At 38.0% G+C, this 26,347-nt stretch overlaps 1 protein-coding gene across 1 annotated transcript in view; it reads left to right on the top strand.

Annotated features, from left to right (window-relative positions):
- Positions 1-26,347, top strand: part of WDR64 (WD repeat domain 64) — a 59,694-nt gene that overhangs the window by 25,060 nt on the left and 8,287 nt on the right. Inside the window, exons 12-25 of the mRNA XM_070950648.1 lie at positions 547-605; positions 2,361-2,487; positions 5,219-5,367; positions 6,150-6,273; positions 6,613-6,785; positions 9,402-9,581; positions 9,869-9,996; positions 12,605-12,697; positions 15,256-15,346; positions 20,861-20,900; positions 21,682-21,818; positions 23,168-23,273; positions 24,531-24,592; positions 26,122-26,231. Of these exons, the coding sequence (XP_070806749.1) occupies positions 547-605; positions 2,361-2,487; positions 5,219-5,367; positions 6,150-6,273; positions 6,613-6,785; positions 9,402-9,581; positions 9,869-9,996; positions 12,605-12,697; positions 15,256-15,346; positions 20,861-20,900; positions 21,682-21,818; positions 23,168-23,273; positions 24,531-24,592; positions 26,122-26,231 (1,579 nt within the window). The remainder of the gene's footprint in view (positions 1-546; positions 606-2,360; positions 2,488-5,218; positions 5,368-6,149; positions 6,274-6,612; positions 6,786-9,401; positions 9,582-9,868; positions 9,997-12,604; positions 12,698-15,255; positions 15,347-20,860; positions 20,901-21,681; positions 21,819-23,167; positions 23,274-24,530; positions 24,593-26,121; positions 26,232-26,347) is intronic.

Here is a 26,347-nt window from a genome sequence, read left to right as displayed (position 1 = left end):
CACGTGTACTGTAAAACAAGCTTCAAGTTGTTTTTTTCCAAATGTTCTATTGTGTTTTATTCCATGAGATAAAGTTAAATTACTGTATATTTCTATATACCAATAGGAAAACAGACATCTTTTTTCTTATCTTAACTGATAGGAAGTTATTGAGATGTTCAGAAAATAATTCATCTCCTAATTTATAGGCTGTTCAATCCCAGGAGGTTCTACCCTGCCTCCTTGTAATCCCACTGTCAGTTACAGCATCCTCTCCTCCTAAACCAGGTGGAATAAGTGGGTCAAAGGCTTTCCTAAAGCCCAAGAGCACATAATTAACTGAATCCTTGTGGAACGAGAGTGTGTTCAACTCCTTCCAAGGGCCTGTCAGATGGCAGACATGAAAGGACAGGACCTGGAAGGAGTTGACCTTGTTCAGACATGGTTTGATGTTCAGAATTCCCTCACAGCTTTGTAGGGCTTTAAAGATGACAATCAGGAAGGTGAATTGTATTTGGAAGGTGACTAGTCTAAAATTAACGGTATGCAAAATGTTTTCCATATTAGATTCTGATATGAATTTCATTATCTGCTTTCTGGATCTGGGAAAAAAGTGCCATAAACAGGTAGGTTGTGGCAGATGTGCTAATACTAAGCTACACCAGTAATAGGTAGCCATCTGGCTACCAGAATAAACTCAGCATCTACACAGATTAACTCTTTATCAAAGAGCCCCCAGAACATTAGCAATTTAATAAATTGCATATGATCTTCAGACAGCCTTTTCAAATAAAAGTGCTTTTAAGCCAGACATTTCACAAGGATATAAATATAGCATAGTTGTATTTATCATTAAATATTTTAAGAACTACAGTCCTATCAAAATATAATCACAGTTGCTCAGGGTACGGGAATGTATTTATGTCTTCTATTATCTATTAATTTGCTTCTGGCTTAAACAGTGCCCTATGAGAAGTGTTAATTATACCTCGTGAATACAGCAATCAGCATGGTTTTTACAACATGAAGACCATGTATGGCTATTTAGCAAGTTCATTAATGATACACTAACTTCTTACCACAATTAGTCAACATTATGAAACTTTGTTTTGTCTGCTGTACTGTCTTATTGTCAAATTGTGCCAAAATTCAAGTATAATGAGATATTAGACTTCTAAGGCAGTTATGGCTTCTGAATAAAAAGAATTCATATTCTTAAGAACCCAATCTGATTAAACCCAGGTAGTCTTTTTCTGATTTATATTTTCACATATACTGTATGGAAAAAAGGTGCAAAATAACAATGGTTTTTGTTCAGCCCAAGGTACCATTAAATCAGAAAGGCATTATTTATATCCTTAGGAAGCTTCAGCAATTGCAGCCCCATCTGGAAAAAGGAGAACTGCCTTTTGCTATATACAGGCTGGATACTTTCAGGCTGGAAAGTATGTCTTATTGTAATGTTATCTACCTGGGTGTGGATCACCACCTTTCTGCTATCAAAAGAAAACTAGCAATCTGAATTTTAGTTGTGCAAAAATAGTAATCTGCACTGGGTTGCTAGGAAGAAGGAGGAGGAAGTAAAACTTGTTGCTTTCACCTTTTTTTGAATATCCCTTCTCAATGTTATTGAGTTCACATAGCTGTTATCCAATAAGAAAATAAAAATGTTGAGCAGGATTCTTTCTCTCTCCCAGGGACTCAGTTTACGATGGTTGGAAGCAGGATTTTTCCATTCCTCTCAGTGACCTTGTTAATTAGTTGTTAATAATTAGCTTCTCACAACATTTTAATTCTCTATTTTTCCTGATGCACCACCTGAGATGGCTGACTCCTGCCTGATGAGGCTAGCTCTGGTCTCTTCCATAGAAGTGGAGAATGGTGATCCTGATCAGTCAGTCAATCTTTATTGTAGTCTCAGATCAGTAGGAAAAAAATCCTGGTCCATGTGTGTTGTCAAGTTGTGTCTGATGCTATTCTGTCTGCAGTGTGTTAATGGCAGGGGGCTTGGATTCTTCTCTAACACAAAAGAAATCAATGTACCTATGGTTAATGCTCATCTGACACTCTAGACATCTAGTTTGGGGATGATATTGATTGAATTTGGGCTATTCATTTTCACAGCATCGTGAGAATACAATAGGGTATGTTCTAATGTGTGTAACAGAATAGCAGAATACACTGTACATATAATAAATATGCTATGGTGGGACAAGCAAACAATAGGAAGAACACTAGTATGCATATCTCATTCTTTCATTTTGTTTTGTATATTGAATATTGAGGCATTATACAGGGAAGTACAAGGAACTACAACATATTTTGATCATTTTGTTATGGCAATTAATTACCACACATCTTATTTCTTATCATTTCTTCAGATTTTCAGAGTGTGGGATATCCAGACGCTTTCATTGATGCAAGTGTTCCATGACTCTCAAGGGGCACTCAGAGAGTCACAGATTTTTGCTATGGTATTTGATAATATTCATGGAACACTTATTGCAGGTGGGTATGAGAAAAATATATGGCTATTGATTATAAATAGGCATGCTTATATGCTAGATTAGAACCAACAGTATTTTTCTGATAATAGAAGATAATATTTTAACCTAATGATCAGTTTCTCTGACTGCTCTGAAGTATGGAGAACTTAACTTCTCCAAATATTCTTCAAAACATTTCTAAGCCCTTCAAAGCAGTTTGCAGGCATATGAACAATTGTTCAAGGAAATAATGGTAGAAAAACTAATTTGCATGATGGAAGTCTATTCATTTAACAGCGGATTTTGCCTAAAATTGTAGAAGATAACAAATATGTATGAAAAGTGATGCCCCCATAAATTTTTTATTTTAAATAGGAATATTTTATGATACAGGAAAATAATCCTTGAAATGAACTCTCTTGCTACCTGAATTTTCCACTTTATTTGCTACAGTTTTCTTCCAACAATGGACAAGTTTCTTAAAGCCATCACAAAACAATTGTATATCTTTTTCTTCAGTGAGATCCTGGCAGTGTTTTTCACCTCTTCACTTGAGTCAAACAGAGGCTCCACAAATGCATTGTTTCAATTTTGGAAAAAGGTGAACTTCATATGGTGCCAGATTTGGACTGTATGGTGAATAGAGTATAACAGAGAGAGTGGCTTGTGAGGTACGAGGCCTGGTGCTGTCATGTTGCAGCAAAAATGTCATTCGGCACTTTCAAACTTTTTATTATTGTTTCGAATTTTTGAGGTTTACAATGTACTGCTCTGAGTTGACAGTTGGGCTCAGGTGAAAGAAACCACTTGATAACATCTCAGTCTCAAAAAACTGCCATTTTCTTCCTCCTAATCCTCCTCCTCCTCCATGTGAAGCTTTGTGATTATATTTTATGAATTGACATTTCATTTCTGGGTCATAGGCTTCCATAGGAAGCCAAAAGTCCAGGCTCCCAGTTCATAAACAGTAGCAAAATAATCCATTCTTACAGCAAGACTCTGCTAACTGAAGTGAAGAACAGATGATAAATGATGCAGAGTTTAGAATGCCAGTGCTTGGATTTGTTGGTAACGTGTAACATTGAAGGCATTATTTTCATTCAATTGTTTTTGTGTCTGTCTGATCTTGCCAGTGCAGTTAATTGTTTAGACAGCGGATACTTGTGTAATGTTCAGAGAAATTGTCTGAAAGTATTAAAATAATACTTTTTAGAAATCTATTGTATAAATAAGGATGGGCTTTTGCACACAGTTTGAATCATCACGCTTCAATTGTATTATTGGACATGAGGCATCAAAGAGTTATCAAGGTATTTAATAGAAGCTTAGGTGACTTTGCTATGAAGAAAGCAACATATTAGAATTTGAAATTAGAAAAAGACATGTCAAGGGACATTGAATGTATAAATATACCTACACTGGCTAGAAAGACAAAAAATATATTTTAAAAGACGAATAAAACATTTAAAACAGATAAAAGATAATATTACCGAGGGTGTTGCTTTCATGCCACGGAATATAGCTGCAGATTCAGATGCTTACTACTAATGCATCTATGGCAGAGCAGGAAATTCATCAGAGGTATTTAGTCTGTCCCCAAAACATTGAAGTATACATGCTGTAGACCAGGGGTGTCAAACTCAAGGCCCGCGGGTCAGATCTGGCCTGCAGGGCCTCTCTGGAAATAGCAAAGGCCTGGCCCGCAGTGGCCTCTGCCAGTGAAAATGGAGCTCAGGAGGGCCACTGGCAGAGCGCTCAGGCCATCATAGGTGCCCCCGACACAAGTGAAGTCTAGCTGCCCATGCCCACCCAGCCCCTGAGGTCAAACACAACCCTGATGCAGCCCTCAATGAAATCAAGTTTGACACTCCTGCTGTAGACATTCCTGTGGACATCTAGTACATAAACAAGCAAGGCAACATGAAGATCATTCTGCTTTTACTTTGCAGATGTGATACTGGTATATCCTACATTCTCTCTTTATCTGGCAGTCCACATAACAGAAAAACATCATTTCCTGGATGACCAGCTCAGCTATATTTGGTCAATGATTCATGAATGTAGTCAACATAGCTTGCATCCCATTTTCTATGCCTAAACTTGCGTGCAGAGACAGAATTTCCACTTTTTGTATCCTGAAATATCTGCATGCAAGGCTGAACTCTGCAGAGATTTATTGCCCAATCTGGTGTGAAATCTGACAATGCCATCTTGTTCTCATAAAAAGATTTCTCCTACACTATTTTCCTTCCTGCTGATCTGAGACCTTTCAGAAATCCACTGGGATTCAGCTACGGTATCATTGTCACATTCTATTGCATTAGCCAAACATGAGATATTTCCCCTGCAGTTTGCATGCCACAAGTTTTCCCTTTTTAGCACTAAGGATGTTTGTATTATGATTTGTAAAATAGGAAAAAAAGGAAGTAGAACTGTGGCCTCCAGCCTGTCAAATATCCCGTCCTTGCTATAGACAAATAAAAAAAAAATCATCTCTAATTTTCTCTTGCATAAGTTTTAAGAGTTTTGATTTTTGAATATGTGCATGAAACAAGTTTTTGGAAGAGTAAATGCAACATTGTAGTGCCCAAAAGCCTAGTAATAATTTAATTTGATCGGACATATAATACCTTCAAGCTATATGCAGTAGCAAGAACATGCAATGTGCTTTTCCTTGAGGCCAGTCTGGCATCAAAAATTTGAAATGAAAACGTAAGTATTTTCTAGATTTCATGCAATTCTGTAATACCCAGGATCGGCAGTCATCGATATTTATCCTCTCACTCGGATGATACAAGACACTAAACAAGTCCCCCAGACCCATGAAAGGAGTATCAACGTGCTGGTTTACAATAAAGTTTTTCACCAAGTTCTAAGTATCTGTTCTGAGTCTATTGTAAAGGTGAGTATAAGCCTTATGAGCCTTACGGTCAGTGGTGGGATTCAAAAAATTTTACTACCAGTGATGATAGCAATGTGTTGTGCAGCCCTCAAACCCATCTCAGTTTTAAAACTATTAAAGTATTCTACATAAATGATGGGTGGGGGGATTCAAAATGTTCTACTACTGGTTCTGTGGGTGTGGCTTGGTGGGCGTGGCATGGCTTGGTGGGCGTGGCAGGGTAAGGATACTGCAAAGTCCCCATTTCCTCCCGATCAGCTGGGACTAGGGAGGCAGAGTATAGATGGGGGTGGGGTCAGTCAGAGGTAGTATTTTACTGGTTCTCCAAACTACTACTGCTACCGGTTCTTCAGAACTGGTCAGAACCTGCTGAAACCCACCTTTGCTTATGGTTATAAAACAAAAGAATTCCCCCCCCCAAGTTTGGACAAATACATTAACTAGGGTATTCTTATCACGCTTACATGCAATTTTAAAAGCTATTTTGGAACTTGTCTTTCCCAGAGATGGGTGAGGCGGGATGAATAAGTTATTTCATTTCTTTCATTTGGGGAAAACAGTTAACTGGAAGCCCAAAAGAATTACTGATTTTTTCTATTAAACCAAGGAGAAATTGAAATACTTATTTTCAGTATTCCTTTCTCAAACTCAATCAGTTCTTCTCATTCTTCTATTTTAAGACTTAATACATACTTTAAAAAAAAAGTAATACCTGTTTGGGTTATTTTTGGAATCCCTGGTAGTTAGTCTGCTGAATTGCGTACAATCTGTTTTAATTTTAGGTCTGGGAATTGGAAACAGGACAGCTAATATACCAGATTGAAGATGCTCATGGGCCAGGAGTTGAGTTGACATGTGCAGCAGTTGATAAAAATGGATTTCATCTTGCTACTGGAGCATGTGATGGTAATGAAATAATTAGTCCCTAAAATAACCCTTTTAAGATAATTTGCTGTATTTTTCAAGGAGCCATTAAGTTAGTTCAATAAATCATGCTTTCTGTGCTCCATAGTTTCATAATAAAGATCAGTTGAGAATTCTTTTGGTCTTATAACATTGTCTGTGCACCATGTACAGTAGTGGCAAATATCCCTTAGTAAAGCATTGGAGAATAGACTTTTCACACAATTGGTATTGTTCCACATGTATTTCATATAGGTAAGGGCAAACTTTGCAGTCAGTAGCACGCAGCTATTAGTTATTTCTATGAAGACTGATATTCCTTCTGTTTTATTACACATTTAGGGACTGTGAAACTATGGGATTTTGGAAGTGGGCAGATACTTAAAGTTTTGCCCTTAGGCAAGGAAATCACGGTCAATGAACATTGGCTGATGCAGATGGTCTACCTGAAAGCCAGTGAGAGTAAGCATGTGATCCTGGTCTTGGAGTACAGTGGGATGATCAAAATTGTTCAGGTTTGAGCTTTGATTGTTACATCTTCCATTTCATTTGCTTCATTTGTTCTCAATTTCAAAAGTCAAGGAACCCAGTCTCTCTTAACTATGGCTTTCCACATTTGTTAGGACTTCAACACCCTACAACCATGTTTGCTATTATGTTAGCTGTAATCCCAACATAGCAAGAAAGTCCCAAATTAGAGAATCGTTGTAGAGCTCAGTTATCAGCACTGTGAAATACTTCCTCTCAAGTATTTACATCCTGATATTCCAAATATATCTGTATAGAATTAGAGCTTTAATATATCAAAGATTAAGTCCCCTTTCAAGCAATTAGAGTATAATTAAATTTCCACAAATCTAAGTGGTTTACATATTTATTCTATTTATCTTTATTGATTATATCCTGTTTATGACTTCTGGTTCTAATCCTCTTAATCCCATCAAGACTTTTTTCATCTCTTTTACAGGTAGTCCTTGGTTAATGACCATTCATTCAGCGACTGGTAGCACTGAACAAGAAGTTAGACCCGCAGCAAAGGGTCTGCTGGCTGCCAGAAAAAGGAAAAAAAAAAGCCCAGAAACTAGTGAATTGTGATTTCACTGAACTAGGGCTGCATAATATCTTGGTTTACGTAGGTAGAACCTGGCTAAAGAGACATACATATACATATACATATACATATACATATACATATACATATACATATACATATACATATACATATACATATATATATATATATATATATATATATATATATATATATATATGACTTTGGTTATTCGGGTAACCAGCATGACCACGGACCAGAAGCCAGACCACAGCTGCATCATTAGCCACTTTAAACCCCTCCAATCCATACATGAAGCAGACTGACACCCACCATGAAGATGTGGCACGACCACGAATGCAAAGCCAAACAACAGCAATGCAGCTCACCAGCTCAAATCCCCCTACAACTCAGACTAACCCGAGCACAACCAAGCCCCCTCAAAAAAGAACACACCCCCATCCAATCAGAGCACAGCCAACCCCCCATCCAATCAGAGCACAGCCAAGCCCCCAACCAATCAGAACACACCTCCACCCAATCAGAACACAGCCAAGCTCCCACCCAATCAGTTCACACCCCCACTAGCAGTTAAAAGGAAGAAACAGCTGCGATCACACATTGCTCCTAGAAGCACGAAGCCGAAAACACCAGCCTGAAGATGACGAATGAGACTTCATCGAAACGTCACCAAGACACTTCCAATTTTATGTGGGAGAAAATCAAAGACCTATATACAAACACCCGCGAAAACCTCAGAAAACAAATACATACATACATACATACATACATACATACATACATACATACAAACATACATACATATGTAGGTCTTTGGTTATTCGGGTTTTCTCCCACGTAAAACTGGAAGTACCTTGGCAACGTTTTGACGAAGTCTCATTCGTCACCTTCAGGATGGTGTCTTCGGCCTTGTGCACCCTGCTGCTTAGTTTCCCAAGTCTGGCTGCCTGAAAAAAACCTAGAAACTAGTGGATTGCTAAAACATGGTTTCAAGGTCAAACATCAGAGAACAGAATACAGCAGCACATCAACTCACATTTGAAGCAACCCTTCTGAAAACATCTTTGAATTTGATTGGGCATTGGGGAGGTCAGCATGGGGAGGTACCTAAGGGAAGGGAAGTTAGACTCAAGGATTTTGGCATGTGAATTTCAGTTCTGGTTTTGCACTACTGTATTTCACTTGACCTCTAGGAAACTATACCTTTCTCAACAAATGGAATTAAGCATCATTCTTTCTTAGAGGTTCAAGCTGAGGCAGGTCTGACAGCTCTCTTTTAAACTAAAACAATTTGATCTTAACTTGCTGAAATCTCAGGAGAAGATGAACCTTATATGTTCTTAGTGCAGATATACACCATGTTGGAGCCTCTGAAATAATGTATCAAGAAGATGCACAACTATTTTCAGTCCCTAATCATTTATTTAATAAGGGCATGCTAAATGTATTTAATCCCCATGTGGCTACCTATTAAATGAGAACGCAAAATGTTTCCTAAATATTAGGACCGGTATTTTTATTGGGAATAATCTTTTTAATAATCTAATTTAGGCTTTTTAGAACAGACTCTAGAAACATGTTTTTCACCAGATGTTTACTTCAGTCATTTGTCCTGAAGACATTATGTTAGAGTTGATTTAATTAATTAAGCCTCAAAAGCTTGTTGAGCTCAGAACTGCCTCTTGGATTGCATCCCCTTACATTTCTAACCAATGCTGCATTCAGTTTCTGACATACTGCTGGTTGATCATGACTATTTGTGCTGATCAGAAACTTAAAGACTTTGATAATGATAGCAATGTGTTGTGCAGCCCTCAAACTCATCTCAGTTTTAAAACTATCAAAGTATTCTACATAAATGATTGATTTGAAGTGAGTCCATCTCCCCAACGGTAACTCTGCGTGAAATGTCCAGATGTATAACTGTTCATAGCATTTACTGCTAATCTTGGGACAAATGCTCTAACATAAATATGTATATAATATGCAAAGTAACTTACAAAGCTAGAAATTTTAACAGATTGATTGTCAATTAATCTTCAATTCCTTGTTCAACTAGGCTAATCAAGGTGAAGTTTACATGTCCATAACTTGGGAACTTCCTGAAGCTGTGTCATTTGCTTTACAAGGCTATCCACTCATCTCCCTAAAACTGTCTCCCAATGTCAAAAAAAATAATGGTTTTTTCCCAGATGTTCAACTACTGCTTGATACAGATCTCACAAACACAAATGCAGAGGTGAGGAACTATTGTATTTCTAGATATGTTCTACAAAACATGAAAAAAGAAAAAATAATTCTAAGAAAGTAATTTGTGTCTGAGGTCCACAGCAAAAGTAAACAGTAAAAAAACGAATTTTTGCTTTCTATAAGTTCATCTGGATATCAACAAAGATTGTTGGAAAGAATTGTGAAGCTCTTGGTTGCCTTTCTCTGTGTTGTTTGTCTTTGATTGTCCATCTGTTCTGGTCAGCTATTCTTTTCCAATCAATGTCCTTCAGATCCTTTGCTTTGTGTATTTTTCAGCTACCTCCTAGGATTGAAGTGAAGTGCTTTGATTTGTTAAAAGTAGAAGGTTACAGTTTGTTAGCTACTGCAAGTGCAAATGGTTCTATCATCATGTGGGATTTTGAAACTGCCACAGCCAGACACATGTAAGTAAAACACTTTATCATATAATAGATGTGGAGAGGCAGTGCTAATGTCCAGTCATCCAAGATAAATGCTGTTTTAGTGTTCAGTCTCAAAACAATTCCCAATGTGAGAAAAGGGGAAATAGAAGTATTAAACTAGGAATAAGCTACAGGAACACAGAGACAAACTTGTTGATTGATTATTGGTAAATCCCCCAAAATGCTGTTCATAATGATATGCTTACTTGAGTCATGGATGAAGCTATGGTATCATCTGGTCAATATAAACTAATCAATTTGGTCTTAGACAAAACGGCCCAAGGTTGACTTGGGTTAAGTTCTCTTTACCAAATCAACCATATTTTGAAAAGAGAAGAAGAAGATTTACAGATTTTTTTTTCATTCTACCTCTGGCTTGGAAACAAACTAGACAAAGGAGGACTGATCTAGGAACTCCCTCTCACTTATTAATGTACTTTTAATACTAGTCCCATATGAGCATATGGGGCGGGAGTGAAAAAGAAGCAGAAAAAGTATATATATATATATATATATATATATATATATATATATATATATATGTATGTATGTATGTATGTATGTATGTATGTATGTATGTATGTATATGTATATGTATATATATGTATATATATATATATATATATATGGATGTGTGTATATATATATATATTCTACAATCAAAAAGTGGCAGGAAGCTATAGCTTCCCAAAGGACTTTCAAACATGGCTTTTTTCTCTTTGACTGAGGCAACCCTGGAAGCATCCAGGGCTGAGTCATTTCCCTGAGATAATCGGCCATTTTGTGTCAACACAGCCTCACCATACATGACCTGTATTTCAAGACTAAAGCCAGGAGATGTTCTTCAGCTGTCTCTCCCCAGTGGGGAGAGTGGTAAAAAAATGCATTGTCAGAAGGAGGATCTCAATTATTGTCTCCTGTGCATAACCTGGGTCACAGACAAATGGCACTGAATGGGTGAGATGCATAGAGGAGGGAATTTTGACTCAGTAAAGGGCAGTGTGGTTCAGCAATGTATTTGCCTCCATTCAGGCTTAGTTCACTTGGGCAGAGCCACTATGCCAATTATCCTGTTCTTGCTTGTTCAGAAGGGTGAAAAAAATTCCAGGCTGTTGGTTAGTTTTGCTGCAGTATAACAAATAGCTGTGTTTTCCATCTCCAAGAGTTTCAGTGGAATTGTTCCCTTGAGCATATTTTAAAATTCTGCACTAAAGGCAGAAGAAATAACTTTGGCTTTCTGTACCCTATTTAGCTGAACTTCAAAACCATTTCTCCTGGAACTACGGTACCTGTATATAATTTATTTGCAGCTTCATTCTTCTCTGCTTCAAACAATATTTATACAAAGAATGGATTCCAGACAGTACCATGCCCTTATTTCTTCACCAGTTTTGCTTTTAATCTTCTTCATGTTGAAAGTCTCTTGGAAATGCTAATTGAGTTTGCTTCCCTCCTACTAAAGTGAATGAATAATTCTTATCCCCTGGCTAAGAAAGCAAAGCTTCGAAAGAGAGATAAATTGATAGCCCCCAAAGCAAATGTCTTCTTTTGAAAACCAGTCCCAAAACACAGTTGAGTGCGTGGGTGGGTGGGTGTTTTTAAGTCAGAAGAGCTCGTTCTTAGAATTATGGGATTTTAAGCAGCATAAAAATGTTATCCCAAGCACAAGCAAAATTTTTGCAGAAGTAGGTATTTGTAGTTTAGGCAGATTTTATTGAGTTCACTGAAGGTCTGTGTATTATTGAAATGCTAAATTTGGAGATTTAGTAGCATAAAGCATTAATTCACTTAGTTTTAATTGGAGATTTTCACTTTAGGGCAGTAATGGCTAACCTTTTTGCCATCGCGTGCCAGGAAGGGAGGCGGGAGGGTTGCACACGTGCGTGCCCACACCCATAATTCCATGCTGAACTCACATGGCCACTGATATGGCTACGCGTGCCACATGTGGCACACATGCCATAGGTTCGCCATCATGGCTCTAGGGGAATTCTACAATGGCAGTCTATGAATTTCTGAGATGAGACAATTATTTGCACTATCATTTTGAAACTGTAATTGCATGAATTTGAAAATATGAAACCAACTTACAAAGTCTTTAAAATGTATAATTATTCTGGCCATACTTTGAGGGAGGAAAGATAATACTATTTAACAATATATCAAATAAATGTGGTGTCAGGGTGTAAAGTATTAATAGCTGTAAGCTGATGGGAAGCTGTAAGCGGAGGCAGCCGGAAGCTGATGCAATGTAATGAGGCAGCAGAGTTACTGCCACTTTTAGAAGCTGGGTTAGAACCTGCCTATATAAGGGAAGGCATTAAAGGGTGTTTCTCCTCATGCATTATACTCATATTCTCTCGTCGTGTATCTCAATTGCTCTCCGTGTATCAGTAGCTGTATGATAAAGATATTTAACCACGTATAAGTCTGTAAATATTTAGCTGTAGATAAAACCACTGTTATTTATATAAAAGACTTTGCGTGCTGTGTGCTGTGTTTTGCTCCTGGGTTTATCTCATAATACTAGTTACGCTGCCTAAACTCTGACATGTGGAAAAAACTACAGGCAAAGTATCTTCATTTTCAGGTTCAAAGTTCGGCTCGCTATTCACTCAGGTAGATCTGAATTACTTAAAATCAATGGGTTACTATTCCTGTATCGAGGTATTATCTCTGAGAGGTAAGTCAGTTCTTTATGGAACATGTATACATTATGTTAGCTGGGCTAAGAAGCTGTACTACTTTTCCTTTCAATAAAGTGGGGAGGGGGGGAAACTATATTTGAATCATCAGATTCTGTTAAATTCCTAGTTATCTGAAGTTGTTTAGTAGTCCTAAGAGAGTGTAGACATCTCTACATTCCTTTGTTACTTGAGCATTGCTTCTTGTAGGCAGAATATGATATTGGATAGCCAAATTTGATCCCCATCAGTCAGTTCAGATTTTCACTATTAATGGCCACTGCTTGCTAAGGGAAAAAGTTACTCTGCATGTTCTTACATGGAATAGGACAACTTGCAACAGCCAACTCGATATGGGACAACTTGCCACAGAACAATTCAACAAATATAGAAGTTAAATTAATTTCAATGGAACTGTGGCCAATAATAATAAAAGAAAGAAAATCAATCCGGAAATACAAGTTACAAAAATTTCGATGAAAATATGGTCACCAATAATAAAAGTAACTAAATGAAATGATTAATAAAACATTTAGTTGCCCCATGGCAACTTGGCTATGGTGAGTTGTCCTAGACCCGTTCTTATATGCATACATATGGACCTCTCATACTATTTCTTAGTTAACAGTGTTAATTCAGAGTGCAAAAAAAGGATTAAAAACAGTACGCCAGAAAATTTAAAATTATTAGGTTAAAAAAAGACAAAACTAGCCCAAACCAGTTTCCATGGATACAAATCACTGAACTTCTCCATATTTTCTATCCTTGCAAACCATCCTTGGTTCCACCATGTCATACTTCCATTCATACATTGTCTTCTCATGGCTTTGTCTTTCAGAATCTCATGAACTTTATCCAGACAACTTTCACAGTCTCCCTCTTGATCAGTTAACTCATTCACTCTTCCTATCTAGATTTGTTTTTCAATTTAATTCTTAATTCTCACTACATGATCAAATCACTCCAACAAATTTCTTACATACTTGTCAGTTATTCTTGTGTTCCATTCAGATTCATTCAGCACCCATTCATTCTTACTTTATCAGCCACAATCTTTGACTGCATTTCAATTTAACTTTTGTTTCTTCTAACATACCAAATTTTCCATTCCATGTTACAAAGTGGCAGACGTATATTCTTATAAACAGCTATTTTTGCTTTTTTAAAGACATCCAGTTTGTTAAAAACAGACACATATTCCCTATTACTTTTCTACCAGCATTCCCATATCTTAGAATTCATCCATTTTCCTATTTTTAGGAAACACTATTAAGTTCACAAACTCATCTATTAACTCCATTTTTTCAGATTTATACTTTGCAAGTAACTCATTCCATTTTCTCCCTCAAACAAAAGTACCTTGGTCTTTGATTCATTAATTTTCAGATGTATGTCCCTTTGGTATCGTATAATCTGCCTAACATTCATTGCAAACAACATGATATCATATGTATATAAAAACAATGAGTGTTCTGAAGTGCAATAAGCATTCTTTATACAGCTATAAATCTCTTAAACAGTGAAAAGGACAACACATCTCTATCTTATTCCCCATTCAGTATTGAACCATTCTCTAAGTATACAGTAAATCGCAATATACAATCAATATCTTCACTCCTTCATCAATTATTAGCTAAAGAACTGCACATCATATGACAGACATGAACCTGCACCACAAATCTCAGTGTTTGTTCACTTTTTGCCTCATTTCTGTCTACCATCAAACTCCTTTGCTCTTTAATTTACAGCCCAGATATATGCATCTGAGGCTGTCACTGATATTACTCAAATTCTGAATGATTAAAATAGTGACTTCAATTCCTCTTTCACTCCAAATATTTGCTATTTATACTTATTTTTAAAAAAAAAAAACTTTTAGAAACCTATCATTCTGACTTTAGAACGAGCCTTTGTGGTAAGTTTACTGGGGGGAAAGCAAAAAACAAACAACCAAACCAAAGTAGGCTTTATTGTTGTTGTTAGTTGCAAAGTCGTGTCTGACCCATTGCAACCCCAAGGACAACTTTCCTCCAGGCCTTCCTGTCCTCTACCATCCCCGGAGACCATTTAAGCTCACGTCAACTGATTCAGTGACTCCATCCAGCCACCTCGTTCTCTGTCATCCCCTTCTTCTTTTGCCCTCAATTGTTCCCAGCGTTAGGCTCTTCTCCAGTGAGTCCTTCCTTCTCATTAGGTGGCCAAAGTATTTGAGTTTCATCTTCAGGACTGGCCTTTTAAAGAGCAGTCAGGGTTGATCTCCTCCAGGACTGACCGGTTTGATCGCCTTGCAGTCCAAGGGATTCACAGGAATCTACTCCAGCACCATAGTTCAAAGGCCTCAATTCTTTGGCACTCAGCCTTCCTTATGGTCCAACTTTCACAGTCATACATTTCAACTGGGAAAACCATAGCCTTGACTATACGCACTTTTGTTGGCAGGGTGATGTCTCTGCTTTTTAGTATGCTGTCTAACTTTGCCATAGCTTTCCTCCCCAGGAGCAAAAATATTCTCAGTATTTTCAGACACTGAGCCTTTTGGATTTTATTTTCCATGCAGGCAAATAAGTGAATGTTCCTCCTACTCAGAAGCACAGGGTGAGGATATTCCTACACAGGAAGCAGAAGAGAACGTTTCAATGTTAAAGCTGGTATGTTCCTTTTTGGAAGGGAGAATGGTAAAAAATAATTGTTGAAGATGTTATTTTTTTGGAAGGAGGGGCATAATTTGTTAAAAAAGCTGGTCCACAAGTAAAAACTATGGTCACAAATTCAAAAAGTGATTGCAAGCCATTCTTATAGCATAATTAGGTATTAAAGTAGCCAAATCATAATAAATTAGTATCCTTCATGAGCCATGATTCATGGTTTGTAAATCATACTTTAGAGTTATATATAATATAAGCTTTGTTTGTTTGTTCCACAAATCATGGTTAAAATAATCCATAGTTTAGTATATGTCCATGGTGGCAAACCTATGGCACATGTGCCACAGGTGGCATGCAGCTCCCTCTCTGTGGGCACGTGAACCATTGCCCCAGTTCGGCTCTGCTGTGCATGCGCGCCTCCTGCTGGCCAGCTGGTCGTCGGGTCTCTGCCGAGCATGTGCGGGGGATGGTGGGCATGCACAGGGACATGTGCACATTTGCGGGGGCAGGGCACATGTGGGGCGCACATGCATGCATGGGGAGTAGGGCATGTGCGGGGGCCCACGCATGCATATGGCAGCGGGGGGCATGCGGGGGGCACACGCACATGCATGGGAGGGCAGGGCACATGCAGGGGGTGCACACGCATGCACGGGGGTGAGGCATGTGCAGGGGACCACACATACATGTATGGGGTGGGGTGTGTATGGGGGGCGTGCGCCCATGCATGGGGGGCATGCGCGGGCCCATGCATGCATTGCATTTTGGGGGTTCAGGCACGCGCGCACACTTTGGGCACTCGGTCCTGAAAAGGTTAGCCATCACTGGAATATGTGATTTACCACAAATGACTAAATCCACACAAATGATGATTAATTTTAACCATGGTATAGAGAAGCAGTGTAATTTCAAGGCATGGTTTCTTTCCGTAAGAGTCTGAAGACTTGCACCAGGCTTGAAGACTCCATGGGGGAATACCAAACTGGAGGTGGCTATTAGACTAATAGCAGACCCCCATCTTCCCCCCTGGGCTTCCTACTCCTTTCCTGCCCATCTTTTAATTCATATTGCTGTACAGATATTCCTCAATTTATGATGACAATTGAGCCCAAAATTTATGTTGCTAAGTGAGAAATTTTGTAAGTGAGTTTTGCCCCGTTTTATGACTTTTCTTGCCACATCTGTTAAGTGAATCACCACAGTTATTTATTATTTATTTATTTTGTCGCATTTCTATGCCGCCCCACTCCCAAGGGACTCTGGGCGGCTTACAACAGAGAATAAAACAATGCAACAATATCCCATACAAAAGTTAAAAGAAGACATTAAAACATTAAAACATTAAAACGTTAAAACACATACACTCCAATTTGTGGCCGGGTCTCACAAGATCACTATAACGAGATCAACGGCCCCAGGCCTGCCGGATGAGCCAGGTCTTCACAGCTTTTCGGAAGGCCAATAGGGTGGAAGCAGTCCAGACTTCAGGAGGTAATTGGTTCCAGAGAGCTGGGGCAGCCACAGAGAAGACCCTCCCCCGTGGGCCCGCCAGCCGACATTGTTTAGCTGATGGGACCCGGAGGAGACCGACTCTGTGGGATCTTACCGGTCGCTGGGAGCTATGTGGTAGAAGGCAGTCTCGAACATAGCCTGGCCCTGAGCCATGCATGTAGGGCTTTAAAGGTAATAACCAACATCTTGAATTGCGCCCGGAGACTGATAGGGAGCCAGTGCAGCTCGTGGAGAATTGGTGTGATGTGGGTGTATCTAGGTGCACCCACTATAACTCGCGTGTGTTACTAATATAGTTCTTATATTAGTAACATGGTTATTGACTGAATCTGATTTCCCCATTAACTTCGCTTCTCAGAAGGTCGCAAAAGGGGATCATATGATCCTGGGTCACTGCAACACTCATAAATGTGAGTCAGTCGTCAAGCATCCAAATGTAAATCACGTGACTGTGGCAATGCTGTAATGGTCATAAGTGTGAAAAATGGTGATAAGTCACTTTATTCAGTGCCATTGTAACTTTAAATGATTACTAAGTCAACTGTTGTAAGTCAAGGACTCCCTGTATTTTCATTATTTTTTTAATTGTTTCATTGTTCCTATTCTTATTATTTTTACATTTGTTTATAATTTTACATTCTACTGTTGTAAGCTGCCCAGAATGCCCCCCCACAGCAAGATGGGCAGCAAATAAATTTAATAAATAAATATGAAAAGGAAGGAAGGAAGGAAGGAAGGAAGGAAGGAAGGAAGGAAGGAAGGAAGGAAGGAAGGAAGGAAGGAAGGAAAGAAAGAAAGAAAGAAAGAAAGAAAGAAAGAAAGAAAGAAAGAAAGAAAGAAAGAAAGAAAGAAAGAAAGAAAGAAAGAAAGAAAGAGTTTCTGATTCAGGTTTCCATCTGCCTGTGTCTCAAAATTTCAGCAAAACTGCAGACTATCAGCCACCTTAAACCACTATTCTGAGATTGCACTTAACAAGAAGTCACTGTTAGCTGAAAATAGAAGCAAAAGTATGCCAGAAGACAAGGAGAGTGCATGCTGTCCTCAGGCAGAGTGTGACTAAATATAGATTTTTATGGCTTTAAGATTGAGCCAGCTCTTTTGTCTTTATTTCATTTACTGTTAATCATGATGAAGGTTCAAAGCATACCAAAAATCTTCTGCACTTGTCTGTGATATTTGGATTGATCTTAATAAAATAATAAAGTAATAAATTATTGGTGATGCACATGGGCATACTGATCCATGCTGGATGTTTGAGAAAGTCAAATACCAAAAATAAATGACTACGTGCTTCATTGATTATACAAAGGCCTTCAATTGTAGCAACCATGTCAGGTTCTAGAATATACTTAGAACAAATGACAATTGCAGAACAGCTTATTATTCTCATAAGAAGCTTATATGCAGGTCAGGGAGCCAGTCTGGATAAAATATGGCTTCAGGTTGGCAAAAGACAGGGGTGAAATCCAGCAGGTTCTGACAGGTTCTGGAGAACTGGTAGCAGAAATTTTGAGCAGTTCGGAGAACCAGTAGCGGAAATTTTGAGTAGTTCAGAGAACCAGCAAATACCACCTCTGGCTGGCCCCAGAGTGGGGTGGGAATGAAGATTTTGCAATATCCTTCCCCTGCCACGCCCAAGCCATGTCCACCAAGCCACACCATGCCCGCCAAGCCACGCCCACAAACTGATAGTAAAAAATTTTGGATTTCACCACTGGCAAAAGAGTGCAACAAAGCTATATTTTCACCTTACTTACTCAACCTATATGATATATATATATATCAAAAGAAGCCGGATTGGAAAAAGATGAGCATGGTTTTAAAGCTGGAGGAAGAAATACCAATAGCCTAGCTGTTGATGACACTACCTAAAAGCTAAAAATGAAAAGAATCTGCAATATAAATCAAGGAGTACATGAAAAAAATGTGATTAAAATTAAATACAAAGGAGATTATTATTATTATTATTATCATCAAATTTATTTATTGCCCATCTCACTGCTCAAGGTGACTATGAGTAGCTAATGACAGCAGGTACAACCAGCCTTAAAATTGACAATGGAATTATTGATTAACCATGATAGTAAAGGAACAAGCAGTCTAGAAATGTTACACTCTGGGACCTGATAGAGCAGCCATGAAGGCCTTGGAAATCTTGTGATGTGTCTGTACTGATAAAGATCAATATAGTGCAAGACATGGTATTCTCTGTGACTCTATAGGAGCAAAGGTTGGATAGGGTAGGTAGAATATCAATGCATTTGATCTTTGGTATTGGAAAAGACTCGGAGACAGCCAAGAAAACAATGGATCGTTGAACAAATCAATCCAAATCTCTCACTCAAGTCACAAATGATCAAGCTAAAATTGTCCTACTGTAGACACATTATGCAAAAACTACGTTCTCTGTAGTATACTCTAATGTTGGAAAAGGTAGAAGGAAAAAGAAGAAAAGGTGAATGGATTTATTTACATCATTGGAAATGAATTGTTGGAAGGCCTAAATGATAGGTTATGGACAGATAGATAGACAAAATGTATGTGGTCATTTAAGAATCAATACTAACTTGACGGTTCATAATTTTAACAAAGCCTGCTGTGAATATGAAAGATTATGAAAGATTTGTTATTGCACTTTCTTATATTTTCTTGAGGTGATTTCATCCAAGCTTACATTTTCTGAGTATTCTAATCCAACCTCTATGGATTCTGTTCTGGCATCTGTGGACATATGCATAAGGGGGAAAAAACAATTAAAATTATCTGAAAATGGTAGCTGCAATAGCAACTGCATGCAAACTGAACGCTGAGCTTAAACTCGGGGAGAATTTTCTCATGGCAAATATATTCCTCAACTAAATCAGGGTATCTCTAATATGCCATAGTTTCCTTTTCATCACAACTGAATAACTGTTTATGAAATTTTGGAAATTAAAAATTTAAACTGTTAGACAAAATTGGACAAAGCCCCAAATGAAATAGCTCTAGAAAAATTTAAATAACAAATAAAAAAAACTTACATGCAATTTATCATGATGAAGCATACAGATAAAAATAAATATAGGGTTGGAATCAGAGGTGGGTTTCAGCAGGTTCTGACCAGTTCTGGAGAACCGGTAGTGGAAATTTTGAGTAGTTTAGAGACCTGGTAAATACCACCTCTGACTGGCCCCACCCTCATCTATTTTCTGCCTCCTGAGTCCCAGCTGATTGGGAGGAAATGGGGATTTTGCAGTAACCTTCCCCTGGAGTGGAGAGGGAATGGAGATTTTACAGTATTCTTCCCCTGCCACGCCCACCAAGCCATGCCATGCCCACCAAGCCACACCCACAGAACTGGTAGTAAAAAATTTGAAACCCACCACTGGTTGGAATAATTCTTAGAAGCAGCAGAAATAGAATATAAACTGAAACTTCCTAAGGACCTGTACTTTTCAAGCAACAACCAAGTACAGGAATAGATCTGCTGGAAACAGAAGTTCACGTTTCATACAAACCTTCCCATCCATTATGTAGAAGAAAGTAGGAAAGTGAAGCTTTATTTTATTTCGATAGAGTATAGGGTAAAATAATTTGTATTTAGCCTAAAGTTCAGCATTACTTCTGTATTATTTTCTCTGCTGGTAGCGTTATTACCTACTGTTCCCAAAAGTGAAATGAGATGACTGGTTGGTATAATTCTTTAAAGAAATGAGCAGCAGAAGGTGCATTGGACTGCTGTTTCATATTGAGAACTTTAATAAGCACATGGGATTTTGGATTTTGTCTGAATTTGGGGGTGTAATTATTTGGGGCATTTTAAATTCTCAAAGCCCTTTAATGCAGGCTAGAAGAGCATTCACCCCATCTTGTGCACATATTCTGAAAAATTCGTGTTTTATTTAATTATGAGAACATTTTTAAATAGATGGTGTTTTTTTTACTGAAAGTAATCAGCAGGATTAAATTAAATTTAAATTTGGTTGAAAAAAACCTACTTTCTAAATTTCTGTTGTTTGATTTCAGAATAGTGTTATAAGAGACTCTGCTGGTACAACTCTTTCAGGTATGAATCAGAATAATTTTAGTTCCTTTAGACAATAAGCTGCATTTTTGAGAGTATGTTTCAGAACCTCTTTTAAAAAACTGCAACAGCTAGTTTATTTGAGGTTACTTCAATGACAGACAAGGAAAATTGCAATTAATACGTCTGTATCAGAAGCACTGAAGTGCTTGAAAGGTGGACATAGATACATTAATAAATCAATGATATGACATGACAAATCATTCAAAGAAAGAAAAGCATGAATATTGTTTGTTGAATCATGTTCTGTTTCAGGAAAAAAAACAACCTCCACATTCTTCCCCTTCAGGAAGCAAAGGAATAATTTCCACAAGGTCTACATGAATTCCAAAGAAAAAAAATTGAAGAATTTATTTCATAACACACATCTTAACCTTGATCTTGAAAAGCTTCACAGAGTTGGAATTGATTAAATGGAAAATCACTATGAAATCCTAGAAAAATGAGAAGTTGAAAAAAAAATCTGGAAAGAAAGCAATGGCATGTTGTTTTCATGTTGTTGCCAACATGTTGTTGACTTCATGGGGTCAACAAGATTAAGTTTCAAGTCTTTCCATGAAGTCAACACGATTAAATTTGGCTTGATAGAGACTTGATTATTTATGTAATAACACTCTTGATGGATTTTATTTCAATAAAATTTAAGTGAATAGTGGAAATAGAGTATGCTAATACATGTCCTGATAGAACATGAGAAACAAGTTATGTTCAAGGAAAGAAAAATATGAATACTGTTTGGTTGATGAATTATCTTCTGCTTTAGAAACAAAGTTTCCAGATTCTTCCACAAGCAAAGGAGCAATACCCAATCTATTATCAGTTGAAAAACATGATTATCATTCTATACCCATACTAGCCTCAGCACATGAAGATGGCTACATTTATCTATGGAGCATTACGGTAAGTCCTTTTATGGAACTAGACTAAAGTAGTGAAGTAGCAAAGAAGAGTTTCAGTTACGTTTCCATCCAGTCAAAAGACGTTTCTACATCTTCCATATTTTCCTGTTTTTCTGTTGTCCCCCCAAACACATAAAATTATTCACTTCTTTCTATGCCACTGGTGGTTCATTTGGCTTTATCTTAAAGTGATGTAATGTTGCCCTGTCTCAGGCCACACACTTGCAAACACATAGGGAGGTGCTTCCAAACTTAACAGAGAAGTCTGTGAAACGAATGAACACGTAGCAAAGGAAATGTCAGTGCAAATACCCATGTACACACTAGAGAAATCAACTCCTCAAATATCTAGCAAGCTTGCCTTAAGAGAATTCCAAATCCAAAACAGCGGGCCCATGAGTGGTCAAGTGAAGTCAGGAGACAAGGCATACAAAGTCTGGGTAACCAGACAGGTGTTGCCAATAAGGAGGCTTCAGCTGGATGCTCTTCTTTCATTGAAGCAAGCTCAGCATTGCTCACTTGAAAGGGGTCCAGGTCAGTGGTGGGTTTCAAAATTTTTTACTACAGGTCCTGTGGATGTGGCTTGGTGGACGTGGCTTGGTGGGCATGGCAGGGGAAGGATACTGTAAAATCTCCATTCCCACCCCACCCCAGGGGAAGGTTACTGCAAAATCCCCATTTCCTCCCAATCAGCTGGGAATTGGGAGACAGAGAATAGATGGGGGTGGGGCCAGTAAGAATTTTTATTACTGGTTCTCCAAACTACTCAAAATTTCCGCTACCGGTTCTCCAGAACTGATCAGAACCTGCTGAAGCCCACCTCTGGTTCGGGTCCTTTCTTGTGAGGGTCCTTGCCAAGCACCTTTGCTCTCCTATTTGCATGGCGAACCCTTGCACTGGGAGCAAGTACCGATAGCAGCTCAGATTCCTTGTCTACAGAGATTGATGGCAGCTGCCTCCTGGTTATCTGACAGTGACACAGGAATCGGGTGCTCATTGTTGGCATCCTCACCAGAGTCTGAGCTGGCCATGACATACATGAACCCAGCATTTTTGTTAGTGAACAGTAGTTTATGTCTAATGTGCAAATCAGACCTTTCCACTCGAACAACAAATGTTTTAAAAAGCCTTAGCTTAGTGTGAGGCATGAACCCAGTGCAATACAATGAGTACAGTATAAGTTACTTAGAAAGAAGTAGGCATAAGGTTTTGCTGCAAGCCAATTTAACGGATAAAACAAAATATTTTTTTTGTTAGGTAGGTAAATGGGTATGACTCATGCAATCCTCAAGTCCTAACTGCAGAAAATTCTGATTTGTTAAAAGTGTGATTGTATTTCTCTTTGTAAAGGGAGATCTATTGAAAGAAATTCTGCCTTACACAAAACATCCTCCAATTCCTTTGACGGCACTTTGTGCTGATGGGGCTGCCAAAATGCTTTTTGCTGCTAATAAAGGTAAGCTTTATTGCTCAGTATGATTGTCATACAGTATAGATGGGGGGCTATATAAATTTGTTAAATAAATAAAATAAATAAGTACTTTTCCAGGCTTTTGAATGTTACTATTATATCAGTTATATCTTAATGTACAGTTGGATGTTTTTTTCTAAATGTGTCTGTAATCCACCCTGAATTGTTAAAACAGTAGGTATATAGACTTTCTAAATAAATAAATCATGTGTGTAAAAATATAATATACCTAACTGCAAGAAACTATATGCAAAAGATTAAGCTGATGAGGCAAAAATCAGGCCCTCTCAGACTAGACAGAACCTTTGTATAAACACCATGCCATTGTCTCCCAGTTTTAAGGGCTGAGAAGAGAAGAACCAAATTTCAATTTGACTCATAAAGACTGAAGGGAAAGGCCTGGAATTTAAACCCTGAAATAGACTTCTGCAGGAAGCAGACCAGAGGTGGTATTCAGCAGGTTCTGACCAGTTCTGGAGAACCAGTAGCGGAATTTTTGAGTAGTTCAGAGAACTGGTAAATACCACCTCTGACTGGCCCCGGCCCCATCTATTCCCTGCCACCCAAGTCACAGCTGATTGGGAGGAAATGGGAATTTTGCAGTAACCTTCCCCTAGAGTGGGGAGGGAATGGGGATTTTACAGTATCCTTCCCCTGCCACGCCCACCAAGCCATACCCACAGAACCGGTAGTAAAAAATTTTTGAATCCCACCACTGAAGCAGACCTTCTGCATCTATATGACTTATTTCTTATCTTCAGTAAAGCAACTTATCCAGATATATGGAGTCTAAGAACTTCTGATCTAAGCAAATTTCTCAAAGGAAAGTGGGGAAATGAGATGTATTGCCATGCCTGGCAAGACTGTGTAAGATGATACATACAGCATTACACTGTGTAAGATAATAACAAGATTCCAGGTTGATGGCAGTAGTTGCTGAATCTGTTTTTCATAATACTCTAAATAAGATTTTGGTAAAATGAAAATGTGTTTATAGCCTTAAACACTGTTTTAAATTAGAAAAATGGGTTTCTGTGATATAAAAATAATTTATATTAAGCTGTCTTCTTTAGTGAGAACAAAACAGCCATCAAGAGACCCTGTTTGAATCATAAAATATAATTGTTCACTTGATACCTATTCCACTGTTTCTTAATTTACAGGATTATTTTAGGGACAGCCCTTGGCCAATTCTGTATTATGAAAAAGTTCTAATTTTGTAATTGATGATTTGTCTTACAGAGGGAAATGTTATTCGATGGAATATTGGCTCATTCCTGGAAGATCAAAAAGAGCCAAACAGGGTGAGCAAAATGTAAAATAATGTCTCCCATCCTCCAGTTCATTTACATGGATTCACACATCATCCATGTTCTTTGCTTATATATGTTACATATAGATTTAATTTAAACACTGAAAATAAATGAAACATAAGAAAGTTAATGATTTGTTTAATTCAAGAAACATCTGTGGGAATGAGAATTATTTTCAATATGGCTTACATGCAGAATTTTTATTTCCCAAAGCTGCTAAATTCACATTTGAAGTTATTAAAATGTTTAAAAATCTGGTATTTATAAATTAAAATTGGATTATTAATTTGGATTAGTATACTAATAATCTAAGAATTATTAAAAATAATGCTATTAGATACTGGCATGAAACTATTAATTATGTGATTGTCACAAGATCATTCACAGGCTTTTACATATCAGCATTTTTAATGACAATGAAGAGATTAATGTTTATTAAATTTGCAAATAATTCAAAAGACTGCTAAGAAGAAGGCAGAAATAAAATGTAAAGAATGTTAATAAATGAAAGAAATAGATACAAAGCAACAAAGTTTAACAAAAGCAAATGCAAACAGGTAGTCCTTGCTTAAGAATGGCAATTGGGAAAGTTTGATGTCACATGCCTGCATCGCTTAGCCATGGTTATCTCAGTTTTCAGTTTCCATATCAAATTAACAATTTGAATGTGCTTAAGTTCTCATATAAAACCTAGGATTTGAGTCTTCATACCTTTTTTCGCAACCTGTTCTTTAAAATTCAACTGTGTAGACATTATAACTTCCAATTACCCATCAATAGTCCCCAGACTATCTGGAATTGTAGACTACCTCACACATTTTTCGGAGTATAAGACGCACCTTTTTCCCCCCTAAAAGAGGCTGAAAATTTGGGTGCGTCTTATACTCCAAATGTAGCTTTTTCGAAGCTTTTTTTCAGCCCTAAGGAGGCGCTAATGAGGCGCTAGTGAGTGAAGCCATCTTCCCAGCTTTGCCTGCTCCCTCGACTCTCCGCTGTGCTTTAACAAGGCACTAGTGAGTGAAGCGATCTCCATGCTTTGCTCCAACTCTCAGCTGTTCTTTAGAAGCTTTTTTTCAGCCCTAACTAGGTGCTAGCCGAGTGAAGCAATCTCCCCGTGCCTTGCCTTCTTTTCTCATTGCTGCTTCCTCTCAGCTGTGCCTTAGAAGCTGTTTTTTATCCCTACGCAGGGGATAAAAAACCAGCAAACTAATGTGCTGAAGCTGACCAGACTAAAGACACTAGCCAGATGAATACCTGGTAGGCAGATTCCACCCCCCCTATTTTCCTCCCCAAAAACTAAGCTGCGTCTTATACTCCGGTGCGTCTTATACTCCGAAAAATATGGTATATACAATTAAGACATAATGTATCTTGTCCACTTTTGGCTTGCCATGATGTGAGAATCACCTACTGAGACTTAGCTGTGTCTGAATCTGGCCACTGTGCCTTTTTAAAGTGTTAAGAATTCTGACTTAATTGTGCACATGAAGACAGCTCATGTTAACTTACATTTTTTGCAGCATGTAAAGCAACAAATTTGTTGGCGGGCTCATTCTGCTAAAATAGTCAGCCTGTTTTGTGATGATGAAAAATGCCTAGTGGTGACTGCATCCACGGATGGTTCTGTCAGGTTAGTTATATTTAGCTGTTGCCGCTGATTTGAACGTTTCATGTCTGAGGCTTTCAATCCCAGTATTAATCAGCCTAGATAGTTCTTTACTAAGTGCCTATCAGTTTTGGAGCTGA

This window comes from Pituophis catenifer, unplaced genomic scaffold (genome assembly GCF_029215685.1).
Source record: "Pituophis catenifer annectens isolate HBS135680 unplaced genomic scaffold, rPitCat1.0.hap2 SCAF_1, whole genome shotgun sequence".
NCBI lineage: Eukaryota > Metazoa > Chordata > Lepidosauria > Squamata > Colubridae > Pituophis > Pituophis catenifer.
This window is presented reverse-complemented; position numbering and strand designations above follow the sequence as displayed.